The sequence below is a fragment of the Heterodontus francisci genome, chromosome 47 (genome assembly GCF_036365525.1).
Source record: "Heterodontus francisci isolate sHetFra1 chromosome 47, sHetFra1.hap1, whole genome shotgun sequence".
NCBI lineage: Eukaryota > Metazoa > Chordata > Chondrichthyes > Heterodontiformes > Heterodontidae > Heterodontus > Heterodontus francisci.
Genome location: NC_090417.1, coordinates 15,337,920 through 15,364,770, shown reverse-complemented (window position 1 = coordinate 15,364,770; position 26,851 = coordinate 15,337,920). Strand labels below are relative to the sequence as shown.

At 45.8% G+C, this 26,851-nt stretch overlaps 1 protein-coding gene across 9 annotated transcripts in view; it reads right to left on the bottom strand.

Annotated features, from left to right (window-relative positions):
- Positions 1 to 26,851, bottom strand: part of LOC137357193 (phosphatidylethanolamine-binding protein 4) — a 485,084-nt gene that overhangs the window by 158,676 nt on the left and 299,557 nt on the right. For 6 of the 9 annotated variants that reach the window (XR_010971151.1, XR_010971152.1, XR_010971150.1 and 3 more), the window contains one exon: positions 21,984 to 22,029. The exons of the other annotated variants lie outside the window; for them this stretch is intronic. Coding sequence is in view for 2 of the 6 variants with exons in the window: in XM_068023338.1 (XP_067879439.1) it covers positions 21,984 to 22,029 (46 nt within the window). In the remaining 4 variants the exon portion in view is untranslated. The remainder of the gene's footprint in view (positions 1 to 21,983; positions 22,030 to 26,851) is intronic. 9 annotated transcript variants of the gene reach the window in all.

Here is a 26,851-nt window from a genome sequence, read left to right as displayed (position 1 = left end):
CATGCGCTGTGGATAAAGGGGAGCCCGTTGACGTACTGTACTTGGATTTCCAGAATGCATTTGACAAGGTGCCACATAAAAGGTTATTGCGCGAAGTGGGAGCTCATGGTTTAGGGGGTAACATATTAGCATGAATAGAAGATTGGCTGGCTGGCAGAAAACAGAAAGTATGCATGAATACGTCCTGTTCTGATTGGCAGGATGTGATGAGTGGAGTTCCGCAGGGGTTTGTGCTGGGGCCTCAACTTTTTACAATTGATATCAATGACTTAGATGAGGGGAGTGATGGCATGGTAGCTAAATTTGCAGATGACACAAAGATAGGTAGGAAAGTATGTTGTGAAGAGGACATAAGGAGGTTGCAGACCGATATAGATAGGTTGAGTGAGTGAGTGAGTGAGCAAAAATCTGGCAGATGGAGTATAATGTGGGAAAATGTGAAGTTGTTCACTTCGGCAGGAAAAATAAAAAAGCAGAGTATTTCTTAAACGGGTAATGACTACAGAATTCCAAGGTGCAGAGGGATCTCGGTGTTCTAGTGCATGAGTCACAAAAAGTTAGTATGCAGGGACAGGAAGTAATAAAGAAGGCTGATGGAATGTTAACCTTTATTATGAGAGGAGTTGAAAATAAAAGGAAGGATGTGATGCTTCAGTTATACAGGGCATTGGTGAGACCACATCTCAAATACTGTGTGTAGTTTTGGTCTCCTTATTTAAGGAAAGATGTGAATGCATCGAGGTTCAGAAGTGGTTTACGACAGTGATACCCTGGAATGAGTGGGTTGTCTTCTGAGGAAAGGTTGGACAGACTGGGCTTGTTTTCACTGGTGTTGAGGAGAGTGAGGGGAGACCTGATTGAAGTATATAAGATCCTGAACAATCTTGACATGGTGGATGTGGAAAGGATGTTTCCTTTTGTGGGTGAGTCCAGAACTAGGGGGTACGGTTTTAAAATTAGGGGTCGCCCTTTTAGGACAGAGATGAGGAGAAATTTTTTCTCTCAGAGGGTTGTGCGACTTTGGAACACTGCCTCAGAAGGTGGTGGAGGCGGGGTCATTGAATATTTTGAAGGCAGAGATAGATCGATTCTTGTTAGGCAAGGGAATCAAAGATTATTGGGGGGAGATGGGAGTGTGGAATTCGAGACAGAAGCAGATCAGTCATGATCTTACTGAATGGCAGAACAGGATAGAGGTGCCGAATGGCCTACTTCTGCTCCTAATTCTTATGGTTGTATGGGATGGTAAGTGACCATTCAAGTGGAGTTAATTACAGCATTTGAAAGTAAATTAGAGAAACACTTAAAAGAAGAAAAATATGAAAGATTATAGGAAAAAAGCTAGGAAAGGAAATTCAAGTGGATAGTTCCAAAGTGATCTCACACTAGCAAAGGGCACAATGGGCTGAAACTCCTGCAATAAACTTTTACAAATCTGATTCAAACAAATCAGATAGCACATTCCAAAGAAATTCAAGAATGTTTCTGCATTTCATTTCATTTATTGCTGCACAATGGTACATTTTTCTGGCAGCTGCATTTTGTGCAGATACCCATTTCTTGTATTGTGTGAAGATCAAATGTCAACCAACTCATTCGAAAGACAGTATCAATGTTTTGGAAGAGGTTGCTATCTCATTTTGTCATGCATTTAGCATATGTCTGCAAACTATATGCCACATTCTGTAAAATAGTGATGATGTAGGATCAAAACCGAAAATGTCCTTCCTTTTTTTGTTCTATCACAGGACTAAAGGAAGGAAGCAACATCCTACTGATACAATATTTTTGTCATCTTTCCCCAATTAAATTGATGTTCTGCCACATCCCACAGCGAGCCTGAAAAGGAAAATCTTGCCCTACTTGTAGCTTCGTGGGTGAATGCAGCACCGAGTATGGTACTGAGCCAACCAGGAAGGTCCCAGGTTCAATTCCTGGTCTGTGCTGAGCTCGCTGATCTCAGATGGAGTGCTTATGAAACAAAGCCAAATTAGCTTTAATCAAACACTGTTGCACTTGTCACAGATAAGTTCACTTGTTAAGAGCGCCAATCTCTTATCTTGGTTTAAAAATGCAACCTACTTTTGTGAATGTCACTTTTAAAAATAAACACCGCTCCATATGTTTAAGTGGGTTTGCAAGCTGTGTCACTCTTGCTGATTGCAAATGTCACCAGTAGCAGTTCCCTAATGCAGTTACAGTCTGAACACTGTAAAACTGATGGAGTAGAAAGAATGTACAGGACAAGAAAGTGCATCACAGTGTCATGGGATGAAATAATTCCACGAGCATGAGGGAGTTTTGGGTTTTTGTTGCAAGTGAGGTAGGCACATTATTCTCTCAGTCACTCATTCTATTCATGATAAAGTCAAATTCACTCATGAAAATAAGAATCATTTCAAGAAAATATAACTTAAGATGCACCTTCCCCTCTTGCCCCTTCAATGAAATGAGTGGGTAATATATTGCTTCAGATTGAACTTCATTCAGTCACAACAGCACCATTCCAGCAGATTATTTGAATGTAGGGAACTTCAATATCAATGCTTTCAGCTAAGAGAATGGAACCTTTCAAGAGCAAGTGGAACTTCTCGAAGATCTTAATCTTGGTATGACAGTCTTAGAGACACAGCCTCATGTTTTGATAGTGTTAAGAGATTGGCAGAGAGGCTGTGGTGGAAGGTAGTTTAGTCTGACAAGTGGTCAGGGTCTGATATTGGAGACTGGTAGTGAATGGGAATTTGTCTATACAAGTCTAAGGAATCAGCGTTTGAATGTTTGAGGCCAGGATAAGAAGCTGGAATTATGAATGTTCAATCTCTGTCCAGTTTCTCTTACTTGTCTTTGCGATCTGGGTGTTGCACCTTTTCTCTTTTGGTCATTCCTCTTCTGTTTCTCTTTCCTTAATTCTTTTTGCTTCTCTCTCTTTGTCTTTTTCTTCTTTCCCTTTGGGTGGGAGGTAGTGGGTGGCATGGCATGGCAGGAAGAAGTCACACAAGGCTGCAGGTTGCATTTAGAATGGAAAATGTGCCCTCATCGGCTTCCTTCCCATATGTCCCCCAATTACTTTACCTACCCTTTCACTTCCATTATGAACCCTACTCCTTCATCCTCCAACCATCCCCTTATTCCCATTACTACCTCTACTTTGTCCCCTATATCCACACTCCCTTGTTCCACTGCCACTCAACTCACCCTCCTTAACTTTGCATCCATCCACTTCAACTAGCCCTCTCAAGGGTAGGTGGTGTGGAGAGGCCCATCAGCCTGTTTGCCTCGGGGCAGCAGTAGCCAGAGGCCGCCCTGTTGAGGGGGCGACACCCCCCCACCACCATCCCCCCGTCCCCCAACACAGTGGTGGCCTGGCTGCAAAAGCCATTTTTTAAATAATAATTTTAAAAAGTTGGAGAGAGGGTGCCTCCATCTTGAAGCATCTCCCTCTGAATAACCTTCCATTGCAGCCTGCTGCTCCTTTCAAGCTGGATGGCCTCTAATTGTCCCTCCAGCTTCAAGAGCCCACTTGCCATCCTTAATTGGATGGCATACCTGTCTGCAGGCTAATTAAGGGGGTACCTCCATGAAAATGACAAATAGTGACTGCTTTCCCCTGGGGGCGGGTTCAGCACCTGGGAACAGGCCCAACCTCTGTTTCCCACACCTGGAGGGAAAATCCAGCCCTATGGGGGCACTTTTGATTTTACAAGTGGCCTGTTTTACTTTCGAGTGAAGTCAAGGAACTTATCAGTGAGGGATGGGCAATAAATGCTGGTCTTGCCAGCAATGCTCACATCTCACAAATGGAAAAAATCAAGGATAATGTGGGGTGTAAAATTTTTTTCTTCTTTCACGGGATGTGTGCATCACTGGCTAGGCCAGCATTTACTGCCCATCCCTACATGCCCTTGATGAGGTGGTGGTGAGCCACCTTCTTGAACTGCTGCAGTCCATCTAGTGTAGGTACACCCACAGTGCTGTTAGCAATGCAGTTCCAAGATTTTATTTTATTTTATTTTTTTATTTAGAGATACAGCACTGAAACAGGCCCTTCGGCCCACCGAGTCTGTGCCGACCAACAACCACCCACCAGCGACAGTGAACGAACGACAATATAGTTCCAAGTCAGGATGGTGAGTGACTTGGAGGGGAACTTGCAGGTGGTGGTGCTCTCAGCATCTGTTGCCCTTGTCCTTCTAGGTGGTAGAGGTCGCTGGTTTCGCGTTTCCCATCTGGTGTATTAGGTTAAAATGAACCCCTATGTGTCTGTCTGCCTATCTTGACATCTGCCTTGATCACTGGCTTTATCTCCTTGGTCTCAGGAAGTAGAATCTCCAGCCCGAATATTTACGGGGAGCAGGAAGGGTGCGGGTGTGGCCAAAAAGAGTCATGAAACTTGGCAAAGCCATGGATGTGGAAAATGACAGGAACTCATTTACATTATTTAGCTCCGTTTCCCATTCAGTAGGTGGTCCTAACTGCACTGTTGAAACCTGATTTCAATATATTAATTGAATGTCCCGCCCCTTCACAGTGAGACACTCAGACACCCGACATTGAGCACGGTGGATTGGGGTCACGTTCCCCATACTTAACACTTTAACCACCACAGCTTCCCACCTCAACAATCTTCTCCTGTTCATCATGAAGGTTTAATATCAAGACCTCTGTTTTAAATCTAAGTCATGAACAGTGGCCTTTTCTCACCAGGAAAAATCACTGATAGATAATTTTGCTTTTTTGAAATCTGAACGATGAGCATGAAGAAAAATGCAGTCACTTCTTTCTGTCTCACTGCAGTCTGTCTCTCACTCTTATCTCAGCCGAATGCAGTTTTTGAAGGTTTGGTACACAAAACAAAAGGCCCCGACATTTGGGTAATCATTCCTGCCAATTGTTTCACACTTAATGCAACCGCACACGGGGGAATTTTATGGGGCCTGTAAGAGCGGGAATCAATGACAGGTGGGATGACTTAATTCGGTGGGAGATGATATTTTGATTTCCCGACAACAGATTCAGAAGTGGAGATGAAGTCAGCGGTGTGTTTGTGGAGGGTCGGACCTCACGCCATCCTGTGACGGGTTCCAACTTTTCATACATTTGAATACTCATCACCTTATAATCAATTGAAAGTAAGTCCTACCTGCCAGATTCAGTCAGTGGCACACAGGAATCTCGTGGCACCTGGATCACGTTTGTTTAAAGGTGGCATGCTACAGTAGGCTTTGTGCAGTTGTGTCTGAGGTCAGTGGTTTTCTTTCTTGAACTCTTCAGCACAAGAGAGGGCAACATTGGACTAGGTGTTTGACTCCAGGCTCGGGAACTGCAGGGCAAATTGTAAGGGTGGAGGGGGGCTGTGGGGGCGGGGGGGGGAGCAGCGGGGGGAAGGGTATTGGAGGGGATGGGGTTCTGGTGCCTGAAGGTGAAGAGGAGAGGAGCCAGGGAGACCAGTGAGTGGAGCGAGGGTGGCTGGAGGTGCAGAGGAGGGAAGGCCTAGTGTTCTGGGTGTGTTGGTGGCTGTGTGGGGAGTAGGGTCGGGGGTGGGAAAGTCAATGAAAGTGGGGTGAATGATGGAACTAAAGGGAGGGGTCAGCACTATCTACAATGGGGTTCTGGAGTGGGGGGCAAACCCAGGGCGCTGGTTGGTGGAAGGAATGGTCACAGTCACGGGGGCAGTGGGATTTGGTAGGGGGCAGGTCCAGAGTGATGGTTGGGTAATGGAAGGTCGTGTGGGGCAGGGCACAGGATCAGATATCAACAGGAGGGATTATGACGAAAGGATTTAAGGTGAGAGTGGGCATTTTGATGGGGACAGGTGTAGGCACAGGTAAGAGATGGCACGTATACGTCGATAATTACATGGTCTAATATAATGGTGGAGTTTCAAAGGTCACAGAGGTGCAAGGTAATGTCAGATGGGTCAAGGGTGATGGGGAAAATGTGGAAGGTGCGGGAGGAGCGTGGAAGGTGGAGGATCATGCCTCAAAGCGGATATGCACCATTTTGCAAAAGAAGAGGAAAACACATGTGTGCATGCCAGGAATGCAGATTGAAGTGGGAGGAAACCAGTGTTGGGTGGGTCGAGTCGGTGCTGTGGACAATGAGAGTTGCTGAGAAACTCAATGCTCAAGAGTTCAGTGATTGAAAATCATGGTCAAACATGTTCTCATTTCACTGCCTTTCTCATTCAAACAGTTATACTGCTGCAATAACATGGGTCTCATCCATACAATATTTTTACAACCTCGGTAGTAAGAGAGGATGCAACAGAAGAGAGCTCTTGCTGCTCAGTGGTTTATGCCGCAATGTCAGCAGCAGGCTGCACAAGAGAGGCAGGCTGCTCAGAATGATGCCATCAAGGAAAGGCATCATAGAAGATAGGCGCTGGCGCGTCAATGCATCCTGAGGACAAGGATTAACTACCTTCACATATTGGAGAGGCAATGCCAGAGACATCTGAGGCTATCATGGGAAATGGTCACTGAGATTTGTGGGATAGTTCAGCAAGACCTGCAGCCACGTGGATTTGGTGGGAGCCCCATGCCAGTGGCCATCAAGTAGACTGCAGCACTCAATTTACTCACCAGCGGTGCTTTCCAGGGATCAACAGACGACATATGTGGCATCTCACAGACTGCCACTCACAGGTGCATAAAGGATGTGACTAATGTCCTATTCCGAAATGCTGCTGACTTCATTCATTTCTCCAAAGATGAGGACAGCCAGGCAGCAAGGTCATCAACCTTCAGTTCCATCACTCGTTTCCCTCGAGTGCAATGGTCATTGATTGCACTTACGTAACCATTGGAGCTCCCTGGGACCGGCCAGCTGCATTTGTGAGTTGCAAAGGCTTTCACTCTTTGAATATGCAACTGGTTTGCAGCCACAAGTGAACTACCTTGCAGGTTTGTACCTCGTTTCCCAGGGAGCTGTCACGGCACGTTCTTTCTGCGAAACTCACAGTTCCCAAAAATGTTTGAGGCACCAACCCAAGTTGGCGGCTGGATCCTGGGTGACAAGGATTATCCCCAGCAGACATGGTTGATGACTCCAGTGGGGCATCCCAAGAGCGGTAAAATGCAGCTCACACCTCCATCACAGCCATCATCAAACCCGCCACTGGCTGAATGAAAATGTGCTTCCACTGCCTTGATCAGTCTGGAGGGGCTCTTCAGTATGCAGCACAGAGGGTCTCATCAACAGTCATAGTCTGCTGTATATTGCATAACCTGGCAATGCAACGCAGACATCTGTTATAGGAGGACGAGCAGGAGTACCATTCTTCCTCAGGTGAGGATGAATTGCATGAGTCTTTGGAGGAGGTCACAGAAAATCAGGGACAACCTTATATTCACACATTTCAGCCAAGAATGAGGCACCTACATGATTATTTACCCAATGCCTGAAGTGAATTGCTTTACTGGAATGTAGACTTTCCACTGCCAACCTCCCTAGCAGGCCAAACTCAAAACAGGCGTCCTCTGCCATCAGCGAATGCAGGGGGAACGGAGCTTTGTTCAACGCACTTGCGAGTGAATACTAAAATGGAGCAAAGCTGTGCCACACTTGGACATGTGTCTATTATCCAACCGTGGCAACTCAATCAAAACCAGCACCATCCTAACAATACTTTGAGTGCACCTGCAACATCTCAAATCTTTGAGTTGTGAGTAGACTCAAACAATCTCCTTGACAAGTGAAGGCCTGCTGAGCCTGCATATCAACCCATGCCCCGCAGACTGTCGGGTGCAAAAATGGAAACTCGCATTGTTACAACCAGGTGAGCAATGGGTCTCGGGGTCTCTTGCTGTCTTCACCTGGTCTTATCGTAACATGGTTTAATTTTAAACACACTGTGTTTAAAGCTCCCCCTTTATGAATCCTTGTTTACAGTTTCCAATTATCAGGCAAATAATTGAGCACAAATAGGCTTTCTTTGGTTTAAAGCAGAAAGAGGAAATTTATTAAAACCTTAAACTTAAACTCTAATACGGCTCACACCTACGGATATACGACGCACCCACGCGAGCATGCACACGCGATATAAACATGCAATAAAAGGGACAGAAAAGAGCAGAAGAAAATATAAGTAGAACAGTTTGATGCAATATCTTGTTCCTGATTCTCGAGCTTGCTGTAGTCCTTGATTGAAGATATGGTCTTGCGCTTCGTTGGGGCCCAGTATTCGTCTTAAAAAACCTTGTTCACGCAGGAAATCTTTCTCTCTTTTAGTTTCACATGTTTTCACAAGATTCAGTTCCATGGGAAGAGATGAAGGCAGGCAGGCAGGAGATGTTCTTAGTTCCAGGAGAGGTCTTTACTCCATGAGCACATGGCTTTTGTCTGCCTGGCAATTACTTTGTTTGGGAGTTCAAAAACTCTGCAACGGCCAGTCAGTCCTGTGACCAAAACTGGTCTGACCACTTCTGTGTATTGGAGGAACAGGGATTGGCTCCCTTTGTTTCCACATTGTTTGATACTTTGCAAATGTCTTTCCAGTCAGAAATTGCAATTTTTAAAGTTTTAATGTTCATGTGGCGAAATAATGTGTGCCTCAGTCTTGGCAGGTGGGGTTTGCCTGACTCATTGAAGAATGACTGAAAACACAAAACATTTTTCATGATAAAGCCCATGTCCATTACTCCTGTTGCCATCAAAGTGTACCAATCATGAGGCATGTCATTATATTTAGCTCTCTGACTAGGCAATTCTCAAGAATTGACGCCTATATACAAAATAATACAGGATAAAAAATATACTGCACTACTTACATGTGTAATCTATTTGATTGGAATATCTGTGCCACCTTCCTGCTCAGAATTTCTTAAGTTTACACTTCCTCCTACTACCTATTGGTCCTATCCCAACATCAACAGCTGAGATGGAGGCAGTCTGCTCACTGCGCTGCCCTGTTGCCATGGATGACCGTGACGGGCATCCTATGAGGCCTTGAGGGCTCCATCCCACCGGGGGTCGCTTGCACTGGTGTAGGGGAATCCCTCTTAGCCTCGCCAGCTGGAGGTAAGGGGGTCAATGTTGGGGGTGATGAGGAGACACCATTCACCCTGGGGTGTCCTGAGAGGTAGGCCCCAGGGTAGCTGGTAGGCGCCCCTCCTCCATCTGGGTGCACGATGATGCCTGCCTGTCTCCCTGAGAGGAAGAGGTCCAGGTATTTCATCCCCCTCTCGCTAAGCTACTGCTGCACTAAGCCCATGGCTATTGCGATGGAATGCAGGTCAGAGTGCATATGGGTCCAGTGCTCCACCTGGCAGTCGCCACCTCTCCATGGAGGAAGCCATGCGCTAATATGTTTCGTTTAGTTTCGAGATACAGCACTGAAACAGGCCCTTCGGCCCACCGAGTCTGTGCCGACCAACAACCACCCATTTATACTAATCCTACACTAATTCCATATTCCTACCACATCCCCACCTGTCCCTATATTTCCCTACCACCTACCTATACTAGGGGCAATTTATAACGGCCAATTTACCTACCAACCAGCAAGTCTTTGGGCTTGTGGGAGGAAACCGGAGCACCCGGAGGAAACCCACGCAGACACAGGGAGAACTTGCAAACTCCACACAGGCAGTAGCCAGAATTGAACCCGGGTCGCTGGAGCTGTGAGGCTGTGGTGCTAACCACTGCGCCACTGTGCCGCCTGGGACATGGCAGACATCATGGCGTGCATGGACTCCTCCATTGCTTCTGCAAAGCTGTCCATCTCTATCATATGTTCCCCAAACGTTCGCTGCATGTCCAGCAGGCTTCTTGTTGAACAGAGGACCATCATCAATGTGGGGCTCAGTAGGGGCCTGGTCCCCAGCAACCCTCTGAGTGTTGGGGATCCCGATGTAACATTTTCCCTCAGCTGTTATGACATGTCTGTGCCATGCCCACCAGATTGTGACCCTGATTCTACATGCAACCCTCCCGCGGATCATGTGAATGTGAGTGCGCTGGCAGAAGACGGTGAAGAGACAGGTTACAATGTACCCTCTGGGGCATTGGTAGCAGTGTCCCCAGAGGCCTGCTACCTTGTCCTTGCTCCGGTCATGCAAGTGCAGGCACCTGCAGTGGAGAACAAACAGAACCATATTCAGCATCATCACAGCATGAAAGCATCACTTTATCGCGTGGTCATCCTGTGCGCCCATATGCCAGCAACAGTAAGGTTGGCTCTTTCGCCTTATGCCTAGACGATCCAGCCTCGCCGTCCACAATGGCTCATCCTCCCTCCTCTCCTATTTCGACTGCCTCCTCCTCTGCTGGGGAGGTAGAGTCTTGGGTCTGACACACCACGCGCTGTCTTGGTGCACTCCCGCTGATTGTGAGACTGTTTGCCTTGCACGAGAAAGTGCTGATTTAATGACGTGAAGTACGCCTAACCCCACCCTTGTCTGTATGCATCCCCATCACACATACTGGCCTGTCAGTTGCCCTCCGCCACCCCCCCCAACCTCCCCAACCCCGTTGCAATTCTATAGGTCCCCCTTACCGAGGGGCCCATAAAATTCAGTCCATCCTCTGTCAACTCCATCCAGACTGCCTTAGTCAGGAGGGAGGATCTGCTGATGACATCTTCAGGAAAGAGGACCTGCCGCCTTTCCCTAACAGCCTGGAGGGGAACCTGCAATGAGGCATCACAGAAGCGGGGGGCTGGTCTCTGCCTGCTAGCAGACATGGTGGTGTTGATGACGAACTGAACAAAATAATTACAAAGGGAGGTGGTGCTGGAGTTCAAGAGGTGTGAGGACGGGTGAGGGTGAATAAAAGCTTTAACTGAGTTAAGGGGAAAAAAGTTGAATAATTTCCTCAGATACAAATGGCCATGCTGATGAGCCTGATTATGCTGACGGCTAATTTAAAGCCCTACCGTACCTGATGCTTTGTTGACTGATGGAGGGTGACACCAATGAAAAGCGTTCCCCGCTGTGTGATTGCCGCCGCCAGGCCATTGACTTTAAATTGTAATCGTGTGGGAACCAGCAAAATGGGAGGGAGCAGAAGTGCCGCCCATTTCTAGTACCGCTGTCAGAAACAGTGCGACATGGATAAAATTTTGCCCTGTGGTGTTTTTTAAAATCACATAATACATATTTACCTGACAAAAGAATTTGAAATTTTTCCACTAGCTTTTACGTAAAATTTACAGCACAGGAATAGGCCATTCGGCCCAAATGGTCTATACTGGTGTTTGGACTCCACAAAGAATATGTGCATCTCTGGCAAGGCCAGCATTTATTGTCCATCCCTTAATTGCCCTTGAGAAAATTTGAATTGCTGAAGTCCATGTTACGAAGGTACTCCCACAGTGCAGTTAAAGAGGGATTTCCAGAATTTTGACCCAGTGACTATGAATTCCAAGTTTGGAAAGGAATGCAGATGTGATATTGTTGCCATATGCCTGCTGCCCTTCTCCTTCTATGTGGTAGAGTTGGTGGGTTTGGGAGGGACTGTCAAGGAAACTTGGGAGAACAGTGCATCTTATACATGGCACACACTGTGCCAGAAGCGGAGGAAGTGAATGTTTAAAGTAGTGGGTGGAGCACCGATCAAGTGAGCTGCTTTGTCCTAGATCCTGTCAAGCTTCTTGAGTGTTGTTGGAGCTGCACTCTCTCAGGCAAGTGGAGAATATACCATCACACTCCTGGCATGCACCTTGTTGGTGGTGGAAAGAATCTGGAGAGTTAGGAGGTGAGTCAATCACCATAGAATACTGAGCCTCTGACCTGATCTTGTCGCCACAGTATTTGTGTGGCTGGTGCAGTTAAATTTATGGTCAGTGGTAAACCCTTGGATGTTGATGGTGGGGGATTTGATGATGGTAATGCTGCTGAATGTCAAGGGTAGATGGTTTAGACTTTCTCTTGTTGGAGATGATCATTGCCAGGCACTTGCGTGGTGCAAATGTAGCATGTCACTTCTCAGCCCATGCCTGACTGTTGTCCAGATCTTGCCCCATGCAGTCACAGACTGCTTCATTTTCTGAGGAGTTATCAAGGGGACTAAGCACTGCACAATCATCAGAAAACATCTCCACTGGTAACCTTACTAACATCAGTGATGAAGTAGCTGCATATTGTTGCGCTTTGGACACTGATCTGAGGAACTCCTGCAGCAATATCCTGGGGCTAAGCTGATTATTCTCCAACAAGATTGCTCCTTTGTGCTCGGAATGAATCCAGCAAATGGAGAGCTTTCTCTCTGATGCCCACTAATTTCAGTTTTACTGGGTTCCTTGCTGCCATCATCAGCCAAATATCAAAGGCAGTCACTGTCATCTCACCCCTGGAATTCAACACTTTTGTCCAAGTTTGGACAAAGGCTGTAAAGAATATCTGGAGTTGAGTGATCATGACAAAATCCAAACTAAGTATAGGTGAGTGGGTTATTGGTAAATAAGTGCAGCTTGATAGCACTGTGGTTGACACCTTCCATCTCTTTACTGATAACTGAGAGTTGGCTGATGGGGCGTTATTTGGCCAGATTAGATTTTGTCGTGTTTTAGTGGACAGGACATAGCTTAGCGATTTTTCACTTTGCTGGGTGGATGCCAGTATTGTAGCTTGGATAGAGGCACAGCTAGTTCTGGAGCAAAAGTTTTGAGCACTACAGTCGGGCCCATACCTTTTTCTCTGTCCAGTATTTCTTGATATCACGTGGAGTGAATTGAATTGGCTGAAAACTGGCATCTGTGATGCTGGGGACCTCAGGATGAGACCTAGATGAATCATCCACTCGGCACTTCTGGCTGAAAATGGTGCCAACACTTCAGCATTTGATTTGCACTTGGGTGCTCTGCTCTGACCTCAATGAGGTTCGGGGATGTTCATGGACCCTCCTCCTCTCGTTAATTATTGAATCGTCCACCACCATTCATGAGTGGATGTGGCAGGATTTCAGAGCTTTGATCTGATAAGTTGATTTTGGAATTGCTTCGCAACTTCTGCTCCTTAGCAGGAATGCAGTTGTGTGTTATAGCAGATCCCCTGGCTTGATGGTAATGGTAGAGTAAGGGATATGCCAGCTCATAAGGTTACAGATTGTGGTGGAATACAGTTTGTTGCTTCTGATGGCCTACAGCACCTCATGGGTACCCACTTTGAGCTGCTAGGTATGTTTTGAATCTATCCCATTTAGAACGGCGGCACTGCCACACACATGATGGAGAGTATCCTCAGTGTTAAGATGGAATTTTGTCTCCACAAGCTCAGGGGGAGGCTGAGGCCTTCAAATAGAAACTTTAATAAAAGACAATTCAATTAAAAATGTAATGCTATTGACAAATATATTTCTTGCTATTTTGTTTGAATGTTTAATTTTGGGAATATAAATTTCAGTAACCCAGAAAAAACTGGCAGTTGAAAATCATTTTCCCAAAGCATTCTCAATGATCCGTGATAACCCAGAGGCCAGAATCCAGACTGGTGAGCTTACATGGTGAAACTCAGTTATAAGTGTGGACACAGGAATTTGTTAGAGGAAAAAGTTGACATAAAAAGTCTGACAACAGGAAGTCAGGTTGGGTATACAGGAAATGCACATAGATGTAAGATTTTTAACACGATATGAATAAGTATGTACAGAAGGCAGCTAAGATGCAGTGTCTAGATGCTGTGGTCTGAAACCTGGAGGCCCTAGTTATAAAGACTACAGGGAAAAACAGGCGAATAGTTTGCTGTTGTGGGGAGAAGCTGAGTAGATGGAATTTGTTGCGACTTAGATCCCTCTCATGCACCCCAAAACATAGTTTGAACAAGACTTCCAGAAGCCAAGTGCCTGTGCCTGATTTTTTTGCTCGCAGAGTGTGGTGTACAGTGATGGGAGTGTGGGGGAGAAAGACAACAGATAATAGTATAGTCTTAGGCAAACCCCACCTGCCAAGACTGAGGCATGTTCCTGTGAAAATGAGGGATAGAAATGGCAAGATTAGGGAACCATGGATGACAGGTGAAATTGTGAGACTAGCTAACAGGAAAAAGGAAGCATACATAAGGTCTAGGAGGCTGAAGAAAGACGAAGCTTTGAAAGAATATCGGGAATGTAGGACCAATCTGAAACGAAGAATTAAGAGGGCTAAAAGGGGTCATGAAATATCTTTAGCAAACAGGGTTAAGGAAAATCCCAAAGCCTTTTATTCATATATAAGGAGCAAGAGGGTAACTAGAGAAAGGATTGGCCCACTCAAGGACAAAGGAGGAAAATTATGCGTGGAGTCTGAGAAAATGGGTGAGATTCTAAACGAGTACTTTGCATCGGTATTCACCGAGGAGAGGGACATGACGGATGTTGAGGTTAGGGACAGATGTTTGATTACTCTAGGTCAAGTCGGCATAAGGAGGGAGGAAGTGTTGGGTATTCGAAAAGGCATTAAGGTGGACAAGTCCCCAGGTCCGGATGGGATCTATCCCAGGTTACTGAGGGAAGCGAGAGAGGAAATAGCTGGGGCCTTAACAGATATCTTTGCAGCATCCTTAAACACGGGTGAGGTCCCGGAGGACTGGAGAATTGCTAATGTTGTCCCCTTGTTTAAGAAGGGTAGCAGGGATAATCCAGGTAATTATAGACTGGTGAGCCTGACGTCAGTGGTAGGGAAGCTGCTGGAGAAGATACTGAGGGATAGGATCTATTCCCATTTGGAAGAAAATGGGCTTATCAGTGATAGGCAACATGGTTTTGTGCAGGGAAGGTCATGTCTTACCAACTTAATAGAATTCTTTGAGGAAGTGACAAAGTTGATTGATGAAGGAAGGGCTGTAGATGTCATATACATGGACTTCAGTAAGGCGTTTGATAAGGTTCCCCATGGTAGGCTGATGGAGAAAGTGAAGTCGCATGGGGTCCAGGGTGCACTAGCTAGATGGATAAAGAACTGGCTGGGCAACAGGAGACAGAGAGTAGCAGTGGAAGGGAGTTTCTCAAAATGGAGACGTGTGACCAGTGGTGTTCCACAGGGATCCGTGCTGGGACCACTGTTGTTTGTGATATACATAAATGATTTGGAGGAAAGTATAGGTGGTCTGATTAGCAAGTTTGCAGACGACACTAAGATTGGTGGAGTAGCAGATAGTGAAGGGGACTGTCAGAGAATACAGCAGAATATAGATAGATTGGAGAGTTGGGCAGAGAAATGGCAGATGGAGTTCAATCAGGGCAAATGCGAGGTGATGAATTTTGGAAGATCCAATTCAAGAGTGAACTATACAGTAAGTGGAAAAGTCCTGGGGAAAATTGATGTACAGAGAGATTTGGGTGTTCAGGTCCATTGTTCCCTGAAGGTGGCAACGCAGGTCAATAGAGTGGTCAAGAAGGCATACGGCATGCTTTCCTTCATCGGACGGGGTATTGAGTACAAGGGTTGGCAGGTCATTTTACAGTGGTATAAGATTTTGGTTCTGCCACATTTGGAATACTGCGTGCAGTTCTGGTCGCCACATTACCAAAAGGATGTAGATGCTTTGGAGAGGGTGCAGAGGTGGTTCACCAAGATGTTGCCTGGTATGGAGGGCGCTAGCTATGAAGAGAGGTTGAGTAGATCAGGATTATTTTCATTAGAAAGACGGAGGTTGAGGGGGGACCTGATTGAGGTGTCCAAAATCATGAGAGGTATAGACAGGGTGGATAGCAAGAAGCTTTTTCCCAGAGTGGGGGATTCAATTACTCGGGGTCACGAGTTCAAAGTGAGAGGGGAAAAGTTTAGGGGGGATATGCGTGGAAAGTTCTTTACGCAGAGGGTGGTGGGTGCCTGGAACGCGTTGCCAGCGGAGGTAGTAGACGCAGGCACGATAGCGTCTTTTAAGATGTATCTAGACAGATACATGAATGGGCAGGAAGCAAAGAGATACAGACCTTTAGAAAATAGGCGACATGTTTAGATAGAGGATCTGGATCGGCGCAGGCTTGGAGGGCCGAAGGGCCTGTTCCTGTGCTGTAATTTTCTTTGTTCTTTGACATTAAAACTTCAAATTGCAAGCCCTGACCGGAAAGACATTTCCATGGTAACAGACAATGTTGAAACAATGGGGATCAGGCAGTTGCTTCTCCAATACAAAGAAGTGGTCAGACCAGTTTTGGTCACATGGCTAGCTGGCTGTGACAGAGAAATTTGAACCTCCAACCAAGGATGTTGAAGAGACATTTCCATATAAGGAGCTAGTTACATGACTAACCCACTGAGCACCCTGGGAGCTTTTTGAACTTGAACTCTCAAACAAAGGAATTTTGAACTGAGAACGCCATGTGCTCATGGACTGAGAAGATCTCCTCTCCTGCCTGCTTGTCTGCCTCCCTTCATCTATTCCCACGGAAGTGAATCTTGTGAAAACATGTGAAACTAAACGAGTGAAAGATTTCCAATGTGTACAAGGTTTTAGACTAATACTGGGCCCCAACAAACCGCAAGACCATATCTTCAATTAAAGACTACAGCAAGCTTGAGAAACAGCAACAAGATATTGCCTCAAACCGTTCTACTTATCTTTCCTTCTGCTCTTTTCTATTCCTAGCTGCATGTTTATATCGCGTGTGCATGCTAGCGTAAGCATTTAAGTTTAAGGTTTTAATAAATTCCTTCGTTCTGCTTTAAACCAAAGAAAACTTGTGTGTGCTTAGTTCTTTGCCCTATAATTGGAAACTGTGAACAAGGATTCACAAAAAGGGGAGCTCAAAACACAGTGTGTTTAAAATTAAACCCTGTTACAATAAGACCAGGTAGAGACAGCCAAAGACCCCTAGACAGATTGCTCACCTGGTCTTAACAACAGCAATATCAGATTTAAATTTTGCCGCGACGCTACAAAAAGTGTGTTGACATGTTAGTACAAATTTCTAGTCTGCTATTTTATTTCATAATAAATGGGCCAATTTTTTCAAAAATTGTAACCAGAGAAATGGTCTACAAACATGGTCTTCCCCGTATCTCTTCAAAAGTTGCTTTCATGAAACATGCCACAAAAACTATTTCAATATAATTGGTGTTCATCTATGTACAAAGCTTGCTTTTAGTTTCATTAACAGAAGTATGATCATTGTAAGACTGCAGTGTTCTCATAGTTAATACCACCAAATTGCTGGTGCAGAAAAGCTTCTGTGCAAGCCTGAGGTAAGTGCAGTACGATGTGAAAAGAAACTGGAGGAGTGTTTTGTTAGCATTCAATAAAATGAAGTTGAACGAATTGGCCAAATGCACTAAATGTGACATCTCGTGGTGAATTTGTACCCACTGGGGGGAATTTTACGCTCTCCCCCATGGCGGATTTGGAGGCCAAAATTAAGTCCAGGGCAAGAAGGCCTGTGAACAGCCTTCGCTCCCCACCGCCAATTGAGGCCCTTAACTGGGGAATTAATGCTCACTTAAGGGCCTTATCCTGCCGCCGTTGCAATTAGCTGTGCAGCAGGCAGCCCTGTCGCCACACCAGAAGCATGGCAGGCTGCTTGCCAGCTCCAGGAGTGGTGAGGTGGGGGGGGGGGGGTGGGCGATCCCTTGTTAAAAGACACTTAGTGCCTGAACGAGGGACCCGGCATCGGGAAGGTGGGCCCTCTGAGAGCCACGCCCTCTGTCCTTGCTACTGACCCCGCTTCCCCACGACCGACGCCCCCTACACCTTCCTCCCCCCACAACCTCCAAACTGCGAGACCTCTCCCGCCCTACCTGTGGCCTGGGTCCAGCGGCGCTTCTGGGCCTTGGGTGGGTGCTCCACCAGCAGCAGCCACCACCTCCGCGGGTGGGACTTCTGTCGCCAGGGTCCTTGATCCTGTGGAAAGCCCCCTGCTGTCCAGTTAAGTGGCTAATTGGCACTTGATTCGGCGGGCCTCCCACAGAAGAGGCGACCCTGGGTTCTCAGCATCGCTTTTTCCAGATGTCAAGACTCCCGCCGCCCGGATAAAATTCCAGCCATTATCTTTATGTGCAGGAAGAAGGAAGGTGATGGTTTGGTGGTGATGTCACTGGACTAGACTAATGCCTTGGGGACACAGGTTCAAATCCCACCATGGCAGCTGGTGGAATTTAAATTCAATTAATAAATCTGGAATTGAAAAAAAAAAGCTAGTCTCAGTAATGGTGACTATGAAACCATTGTCGATAGTCGTAAAAATCCATCTGGTTCACTCATGTCCTTTTGTGAAGGAACCTACCTGGTCTGACCTGTGACTCCAGACCCACAGCGATGCGGTTGATTCTTAAATGCCCTCTGAAATGGCCCAGCAAGCCACTCAGTTGTACCAAACCACGAGAGAAAAGTCTAAAAGAAATGAAACCGGACGGATAACCCGGCATCGACCTAGGCACCAGAAACCACAAAGGTACACCCAGTCCTGTTGACCCTGCAAAGTCCTCCTTACTAACATCTGAGGGCTTGCGCCAAAATTGGGAGAGCTGTCCCACAGACTAGTCAAGCAACAGCATGGCATAGTCATACACACGGAATCATACCATACAGACAATGTTCCAAACACCGCCATCACCATTCCTGGGTATGTCCTGTCCCATTGGTAGGACAGACCCACCAGAGGTGGCAGCACAATGGTGTACAGTTAGGAGGGTGTTGTTCTGGGAGTCCTCAACATTGACCCCGTACCCCATGAAGTCTCATGGCATGAGGTCAAACATGGGTAAGGAAGCCTCCTGCTGATACCACCTACCGCACCCGTGCCGCCCCCCCCCACCCCCTGTCGGCTGATCAATCAGTTCTTCTCATGTTGAACACCAACTGGAAGAACAACTGAGGGTAGCAAGGGAACAGAATGTATTCTGGGTGGGGACTTCAATGTCCATTATCAAGAATAGCTCGGTTGCACCACTACTGACAGAAATGCCCGTGTCCGAAAGGACATAACTGCTCGACTGGGTCTGCAGCAGGTGGTGAGCGAACCAACAAGAGGGTAAAACCTACTTGACCTCATCCTCGCCAATTTACCTGTCGCAGATGCATCTGTCCATGACAGTATTGGGAGGAGTGACCACTGCACAGTCCTTGAGGAGATGAAGTCCTATCCTCAGATTGAAGATTCTCACCATCGTGTTGTGTGCTAAATGGGATAGATTTTGAACAGATCTAGCAACTCAAAACTGGGCATCCATGAGGCACTGTGGACTATCAGCAGCAGCAGAAATGTATTCGACAGAGGTCTATAACCTCATGGTCCGGCATATCCTCCACTCTACCATTACCAACAAGCAGGGTGATCAACCCTGGTTCAATGAAGAGTGCAGGAGCAGCACCAGGCACACCTAAAAATGAGGTATCGGTCCAGTGAAGCTTCAACACAGAACTACTTGCATGCCAAACAGTGGAAGCAACATGCGATAAACAGGGCTAAGCGATCCCACAACCATCAGATCAGATCTAAGCTCTGCAGTCCTGCCACATCCAGTCGTGACTGGTATGGACAATTAAGCAACTAACAGGAAGAGGAGGAGGCTCCACAAATATCCCCACTCTCAATGCTGGGGGAGCCCAGCATATCAGAGCAAAAGACAAGGCTGAAGCATCTGCAACCATCTTCAGCCATCACAGCATCACAGATGCCAGTCTTCAGCCAATTCAATTCATTCTGCGTGTTATCAAGAAACGGCTGAAGGCACTGGATAACGCAAAGGCTATTGCCCCTAACAACATTCCGGCAAGTGGACTGAAGACTTATGTTCCAGAACTAGCTGTGCCCCTAGCCAAGCTGTTCTAGTACAGCTACAACAGTGGCATCTAACCGACAAAGTGGAAAATTGCCCAGGTATGTCCTGTAGACAAAAAGCAGGACAAATCCAACCTGGCCAATTACTGCCCCATTAGTCTACTCTCAATGTTTATGTTTGTTTAGAGATACAGCACTGAAACAGGCCCTTCAGCCCACCGAGTCTGTGCCGACCATCAACCACCCATTTATACTAATCCTACACTAATCCCATATTCGTACCACATCCCCACCTGTCCCTATATTTCCCTACCACCTATCTATACTAGGGGCAATTTATAATGGCCAATTTACCTACCAACCTGCATGTCTTTTGGCATCATCAGTAAAGTGATAGACGGTGTTGTCGACAATGCTATCAAGCAGCACTTGCTTAGCAATAACCTGCTCACTGACGCTCAGTTTGGGTTCCACCTGGGCCACTCAGCTCCTGACCTCATTACAGCTTTGGTCCAACCATGGACAAAAGAGCTGAACTCCAGAGGTGAGGTGAGAGTGACTGCCCTTGACACCAAGGCAGCATCTGACCAAGTGTGGAATCAAGGAGCCCCAGCAAAACTGGAGTCAACAGGAATCAGGGGGAACACTCTCCGATGGTTGGAGTCATACCGAGCACAAAGGAAGAAGGTTGTGGTTGTTGAGGTAAATCATCTCAGTCCCAGGACATCACTTCGGGAGTCCCTTAGGGTCGTGTCCTAGGCCCAACCATCTTCAGCTGCTTCATCAATGACTTTCTCTCCAGCATAAGGTCAGAAGTGGGGATGTTCGCTGATGATTGTACAATGTTCAGTACCATTCGCGGCTCCTCAGATTCTGAAGCAGTCCGTGTCCATATGCAGCAAGACCTGGACAACATTCAGGCTTGGGCTGTTAAGTGGCAAGTCACATTTGCGCCACACAAGTGCCATGCAATGACTCTCCAACAAGAGAGCATCCAACCATCTCCCCTTGACATTCAATGGCATTACCATCACTGAATCCCCTTCCATCAACTTCCTGGGGGGGTTACCATTGACCAGAAACTGAACTGGACTAGCCATATAAGTACTGTGGCTGCAAGAGCAGCTCAGAGGCTGGGAATTCTGTGGCGAGTAACCCATCTCCTGCCTCCCCAAAGCCTGTCCACCATCTAAAAGGAACAAGTCAGGAGTGTGATGGAATACTGTCCTGGATGAATGCGGCTCCAACAACACTCAAGAAGCTTGACACCAACCAGGTCAAAGCAGCCTGCTTGATTGGCACCCCATCTACCACATTCAACATTCACTCTCTCCACGACTGATGCACAGTGGCAGCAGCGTGCAGATGCACTGTAGCAACTCACCAAGGCTCCTTCGACAGCACCTTCCAAACCCACTTAGAAGGACAAAGGCAGCAGATGCATGGGAACACCACCACCTGCAAGTTTCCCTCCAAGCCACACACCATCCTGACTTGGAACTATATCGCCATTCCTTTCCTAACAGCTCTGTTGGTGTACCTACACCACATGGACTACAGCGGTTCAAGAAGGCGGCTCATCACAACCTTCTCAAGGGCAATTAGGGATGGCAATTAATGCTGGCCTAGCCAGTGACACTAACATCCTGTGAAATAAAAGAAAGAAACAGGTTTGGCACCCTGCAGTGAACATGCATCAACTGGTGAGTTTGAGTAGTTCTTTCCAGTCTTTGAATGCTGCAGTGCAGCAGGCTCAAACATAGCCTTGATGCTGTTTATTGGTGTATTTCAGACTGCTAAGAATTTCAAACTAAGGTCACCATGTAAATTGGGTGGCATAAGGCATATGGCTCAGACCCAGTTGTTGCATTTATACCAGCAGTTAGAGCATGTGTTTCAAGAATATGAACAAGCTATGTGCTGTTGGGTTTTTGGTGCATTGGAAAAAGGCATTTTCAGTGTCCTCAATTTCACCTTTCCAAATATAATTGTACTTCGTGTGAGTCAATGAATTTATTTTCAGTTTTATTCATATGTAAAAGGAGGCATTCTGAAAGACTTCAGGCAAGTAAAATTTACTCGATGGCTACTTTTAACAGGAGAAAGTATCAGTGGCAGGATATACCTTTAAGATCACTGTGAACAGCCTTAGTTATTCTCCCTCTTCTGTGAGAATTAATAAGCACACCTCCTCTTCTGACTAAATCACTGAGCAATACTTGTGTCATAGGACTGGAGGAGTGTTTGTGCCAGCTTCCTACTCTCAGCTGAAGGTGGATGTGTAGGGGTGAGTGGCTGTGATGGGGGTGGAAAACAGCACAAAAAGGGGGTGGTGATCAATGAACACTTACCTGTGAGTACTGTGCCTTGAACCACTCCTTGACGTAGATTTGCACCCTGTCAGTGGAAAATATGAAGGATATGAGAGACTAAAAATTACTCTTGAAGCTTCTTGATCGAATAGTATTGCACAGCTTCAAACAATAAATATCCAACAAGTTATTCAGATTTTCCCCGGAATCTAACACCGGATTCCCTAACCCTGAAATGGCCTCTGAGAGTGAAGGCTTGTTGATCTGGCTCGCCATTCTATGACAATCTTAGGTAGTGAATACAGCTACAGAGTACAACTCCCTATTTCCTGACTCAACAAAGAGCCTAAGCCCAATGCAGATTACCACTCCTAAAATCGCCACTTCTCAGGTCAACCATCCTCACAGCTTCTGGAGCAACACTGGCAAAATGTACCAAATTGCACGCAAATTTCTGCTGCGGAGTGACACGAATTGGTTTGAGTCTGCTCTACTCATTCCATATAGGATCCTTAAAATCAGACTGCAGTCTGCTCTGGATTGAAACCCAAATCATTGATGTGAAAGATAGTGTGTCAACCAAATACATCACCACCAATATTATATGAAATACATCACCAGTACCCCACAAGCAAAATAATATTTAAACCAGGGCTGAAGAATAATAAACTTGAGGACAAAGGTAGAAAACTGAGTCTCTTCCTTCTTCCTCATATTCGCAAATATAAATGCATTTATACATTGATTTCACCAGAGGGAACATGGACTGTGACTTTGTGTGATACTGTGAAATGGGTGTTGGCGAATTGGCAGCCCATTTTACATCTCTCTTGATTTTTACTTCAATTGACTTAACTGAACATGAGGAGAGATGTGAAACAGATCCCAATTCGCCAGCACCCATTTTACACAATTACACAAGATCAAATTTATCCTCAGTCTTCAAAAAACATGTTAACTGGCATGCACATTTAAACCTCTCACATTTTCATGCACATCTTGAGAGATTCGCTTGCCATTGAGAATTTATTTCTGAAAAACAATAACTATTTACCTGCATCTTTCACACTGCTCATCAAGACATCTTTTCCTACCCAATGGTGAGATCTGTCAAATCAGTTCCATCCACCCCTAAATCTCAGATTAATGTTCCTATCAAAGAACTGCAAATATCCAGTGGCGCAGTGGTTAGCACCGCAGCCTCACAGCTCCAGGGACCCGGGTTCGATTCCGGGTACTGCCTGTGTGGAGTTTGCAAGTTCTCCCTGTGTCTGCGTGGGTTTCCTCCGGGTGCTCCGGTTTCCTCCCACAGCCAAAAGACTTGCAGGTTGATAGGTAAATTGGCCATTATAAATTGTCACTAGTATAGGTAGGTGGTAGGGACATATAAGGACGGGTGGGGATGTTTGGTAGGAATATGGGATTAGTGTAGGATTAGGCTATTGCAGAAAATACGCAAGTATGGGGTTGAAGGTGATTTAGAGCTTTGGATCAGAAATTGGCTAGCTGAAAGAAGACAGAGGGTGGTGGTTGATGGCAAATGTTCATCCTGGAGTTTAGTTACTAGTGGTGTACCGCAAGGTTCTGTTTTGGGGCCACTGCTGTTTGTCATTTTTATAAACGACCTGGATGAGGGTGTAGAAGGGTGGGTTAGTAAATTTGCGGATGACACGAAGGTCGGTGGAGTTGTGGATAGTGTCGAAGGGTGTTGTAGGGTACAGAGGGACATAGATAGGCTGCAGAGCTGGGCTGAGAGATGGCAAATGGAGTTTAATGCGGAGAAGTGTGAGGTGATTCACTTTGGAAGGAGTAACAGCAATGCAGAGTACTGGGCTAATGGGAAGATTCTTGGTAGTGTAGATGAGCAGAGAGATCTTGGTATCCAGGTACATAAATCCCTGAAAGTTGCTACCCAGGTTAATAGGGCTGTTAAGAAGGCATATGGTGTGTTAGCCTTTATTAGTAGGGGGATCGAGTTTCAGAGCCACGGGGTCATGATGCAGCTGTACAAAACTCTGGTGAGGCCGCACCTGGAGTATTGCGTGCAGTTCTGGTCACCGCATTATAGGAAGGATGTCGAAGCTTTGGAAAGGGTGCAGAGGAGATTTACTAGGATGTTGCCTGGTATGGAAGGAAGGTCTTACGAGGAAAGGCTGAGGGACTTGGGGTTGTTTTCGTTAGAGAGAAGGAGGAGGAGAGGTGACTTAATAGAGACATACAAGATAATCAGAGGGTTAGATAGGGTGGATAGTGAGAGTCTTTTTCCTCGGATGAGGATGGCAAACACGAGGGGACATAGCTTTAAGTTGAGGGGTGAAAGATATAGGACAGATGTCAGAGGTAGTTTCTTTACGCAGAGAGTAGTAGGGGCGTGGAACGCCCTGCCTGCAACAGTAGTAGACTCGCCAACTTTAAGGGCATTTAAGTGGTCATTGGATAGACATATGGATGTAAATGGAATAGTGTAGGTCAGATGATCGGCGCAACATCGAGGGCCGAAGGGCCTGTACTGCGCTGTAATATTCTAATTCTAAAAAAAAAAGTATAAATGGGTGGTTGATGTTCGGCACAGACTCGGTGGGCCGAAGGGCCTGTTTCAGTGCTGTATCTCTAATCTAATCTAATCTAATCAGGTCCCCGTAGCTTTATCTTTGGATTTACAGTGTGGTAGCAAGTACCAAATAGATATAATAAAAACGGAAAGTGCTGGATATACTCAGCAGGTCAAGCAGCATCTGTGGAGAGAGAAGCAGAGTTAATGTTTCAGGTCTGTGACCTTTCATCAGAACTGGAAAAGGTTTGAAATGTAATAGGTTTTAAGCAAGTAAAGCGGGGGTTGGGGGGGAAAGAGAACAAAAGGGAAGGTGTGTGATAGGATAAAGGACCGGAGAGATTAACTGACAAGGAGGTCATGGGGCAAAGGCAAAGTGCTAATGGTGTGATGAAAAACAAAGTATTAGTGCAGAGAGTATGAATGACAGAACAATGAATAGCCCTAGCGAAAAGAAGAAACACAAAAACCCCAATTTAAGGCAGGCACATGGTAACAAAAGGGATAAAAAATAAAATCAGAATGAAAAAGGGCCAGTCATGCTCTGAAATTTGTTCAGTCCGGAAGGCTGTAGAGTGCCCAATTGGAAAATGAGGTTCTTTTCCTCGAGCTTGCATAGATGTTCAGTGGAACACTGCAACAGGCCAAGGACATACATGTGGGCATGAGAGCAGGGTCGGGAGGGGCAGGGGGGTGGGGAGCGGTGTAGTGATGTTGAGAGACAAGGCAATGTGCTTGTTTGTGCAAGATTTGCTGGTTAATAATGCTCAGGTAGGAACACAAAACTGTCACGTGTCAGACTTTGAGTGCGCAGATGTCTCAAAGATCAAAAGCAGCTCCGTAACAGCTACTGAGCATTTTGTAGATTCTTGATTTGGAAGGGGAGAGTGTTGACAAATAATAGTATTGATGGGAAAAGTAAATAAGATCTGAAATTTGCAGAGAGTGTGAGTCAATGGAAACCCATTCTAAGAGCCACAGCTGTGATTTAACATACAGAGTGGGAAGGGGTATAGGGGGGCATTTGAAGTGAGGGAATGCACAGCAAAAAGAAAAAGAAAAAAGACTTGCATTTATTTCGACCTTTTTACGACCACCAGATGCCTGAAAGAGCTTTCCAGCCATTCAAGTACTTTTGAAGTGTAGTCACTGCTGTAATTCAGGAAAAGTGGCGGCCAATTTGCGTACAGCAAGACCCCACAAACAGCAATGTGATAATAATCAGATAATCTGTTTTTGTGATGTTGATTGAGGGATAAATATCTCCCCTGCTCTTCTTTGAAATAGTGCCATCCACCTGAGGAGGCAGATCTAGCCTCAGTTTAACAACTCATTTGTAAGTGGCACCTCCAACAGTGCAGCACTCAGTTCCTGAAGTGGGACTTGAAATCATTTTACAATGGTATGGCCCAATTAGGATCTGGGGTCAATGGTGGTATAGTGGATATGTCATTGGAATCATAATCTAGAGGCCCAGGCTAATGCCCTGGGGACCTGGGTTCCAATCTCACCACAGCTGCTGGTGGAACTTAAATTCAATTCATGAATAAAAAATCTGGAATTGAAAGCTCTCAGTAACAGTGCCATGAAGCTGTCATTGTTTGTCATAAAAACGCATCTGGTTCATTTGTGTCCACGAGGGAAGAAAATCTGTTGTTCTTTCCTTGTCTGGCCTATATGTGACTCCAGACTCTCAGCAATATGGTTGATTCTTTAGTACTCTCTGAAATGGCCTGGCAAGTTATTCAGTTGTCAAGGGCAATTAGGGATTGGCAACAAATGCTGGACTTGCCAACAATGCCCACATCCTATGAAAGAATTGAAGAAAAGGTTTCCTCCAGTTTATCTCGAAGCCTCAATAATCTAACTGACAAGATAATATTAAAAAGTTGTGGCTGTATGTGAATGAATATGTAACAATTCTAATGATGAAATCTGCACTGTCACATTCGCTGTCACAGACAAGTACAAGCAGGTAGGGAAAACATCTGTACATGCTTTATTTATTCTGCTGCCAAAATCATGGTAGGTACATGGCATTTCCCATGGGATATATGTAGCACACAATCGGTACTTCCCCTTGTACTTTGGTTTCAAGTTACCTTTTGCAGCAATGTGATCTCACATAAATACCATTTCATCATATAACCTTTATTTCAGAATGATGGGTAGGAACATAGTATTTGTCAGGGAGAATGTATATCTTTGTGCAGATTGGACACAGAGATGTATGTTGTAGTTTACAATTACTGTTCTTAGCAGCAAACTCTTCGTAAGTTAATATGATATTCCTCTATCTGCTATCTTAATAAAGCCATCGATTCTTTTAACTGCATCACAATAACAGACAGAAGAA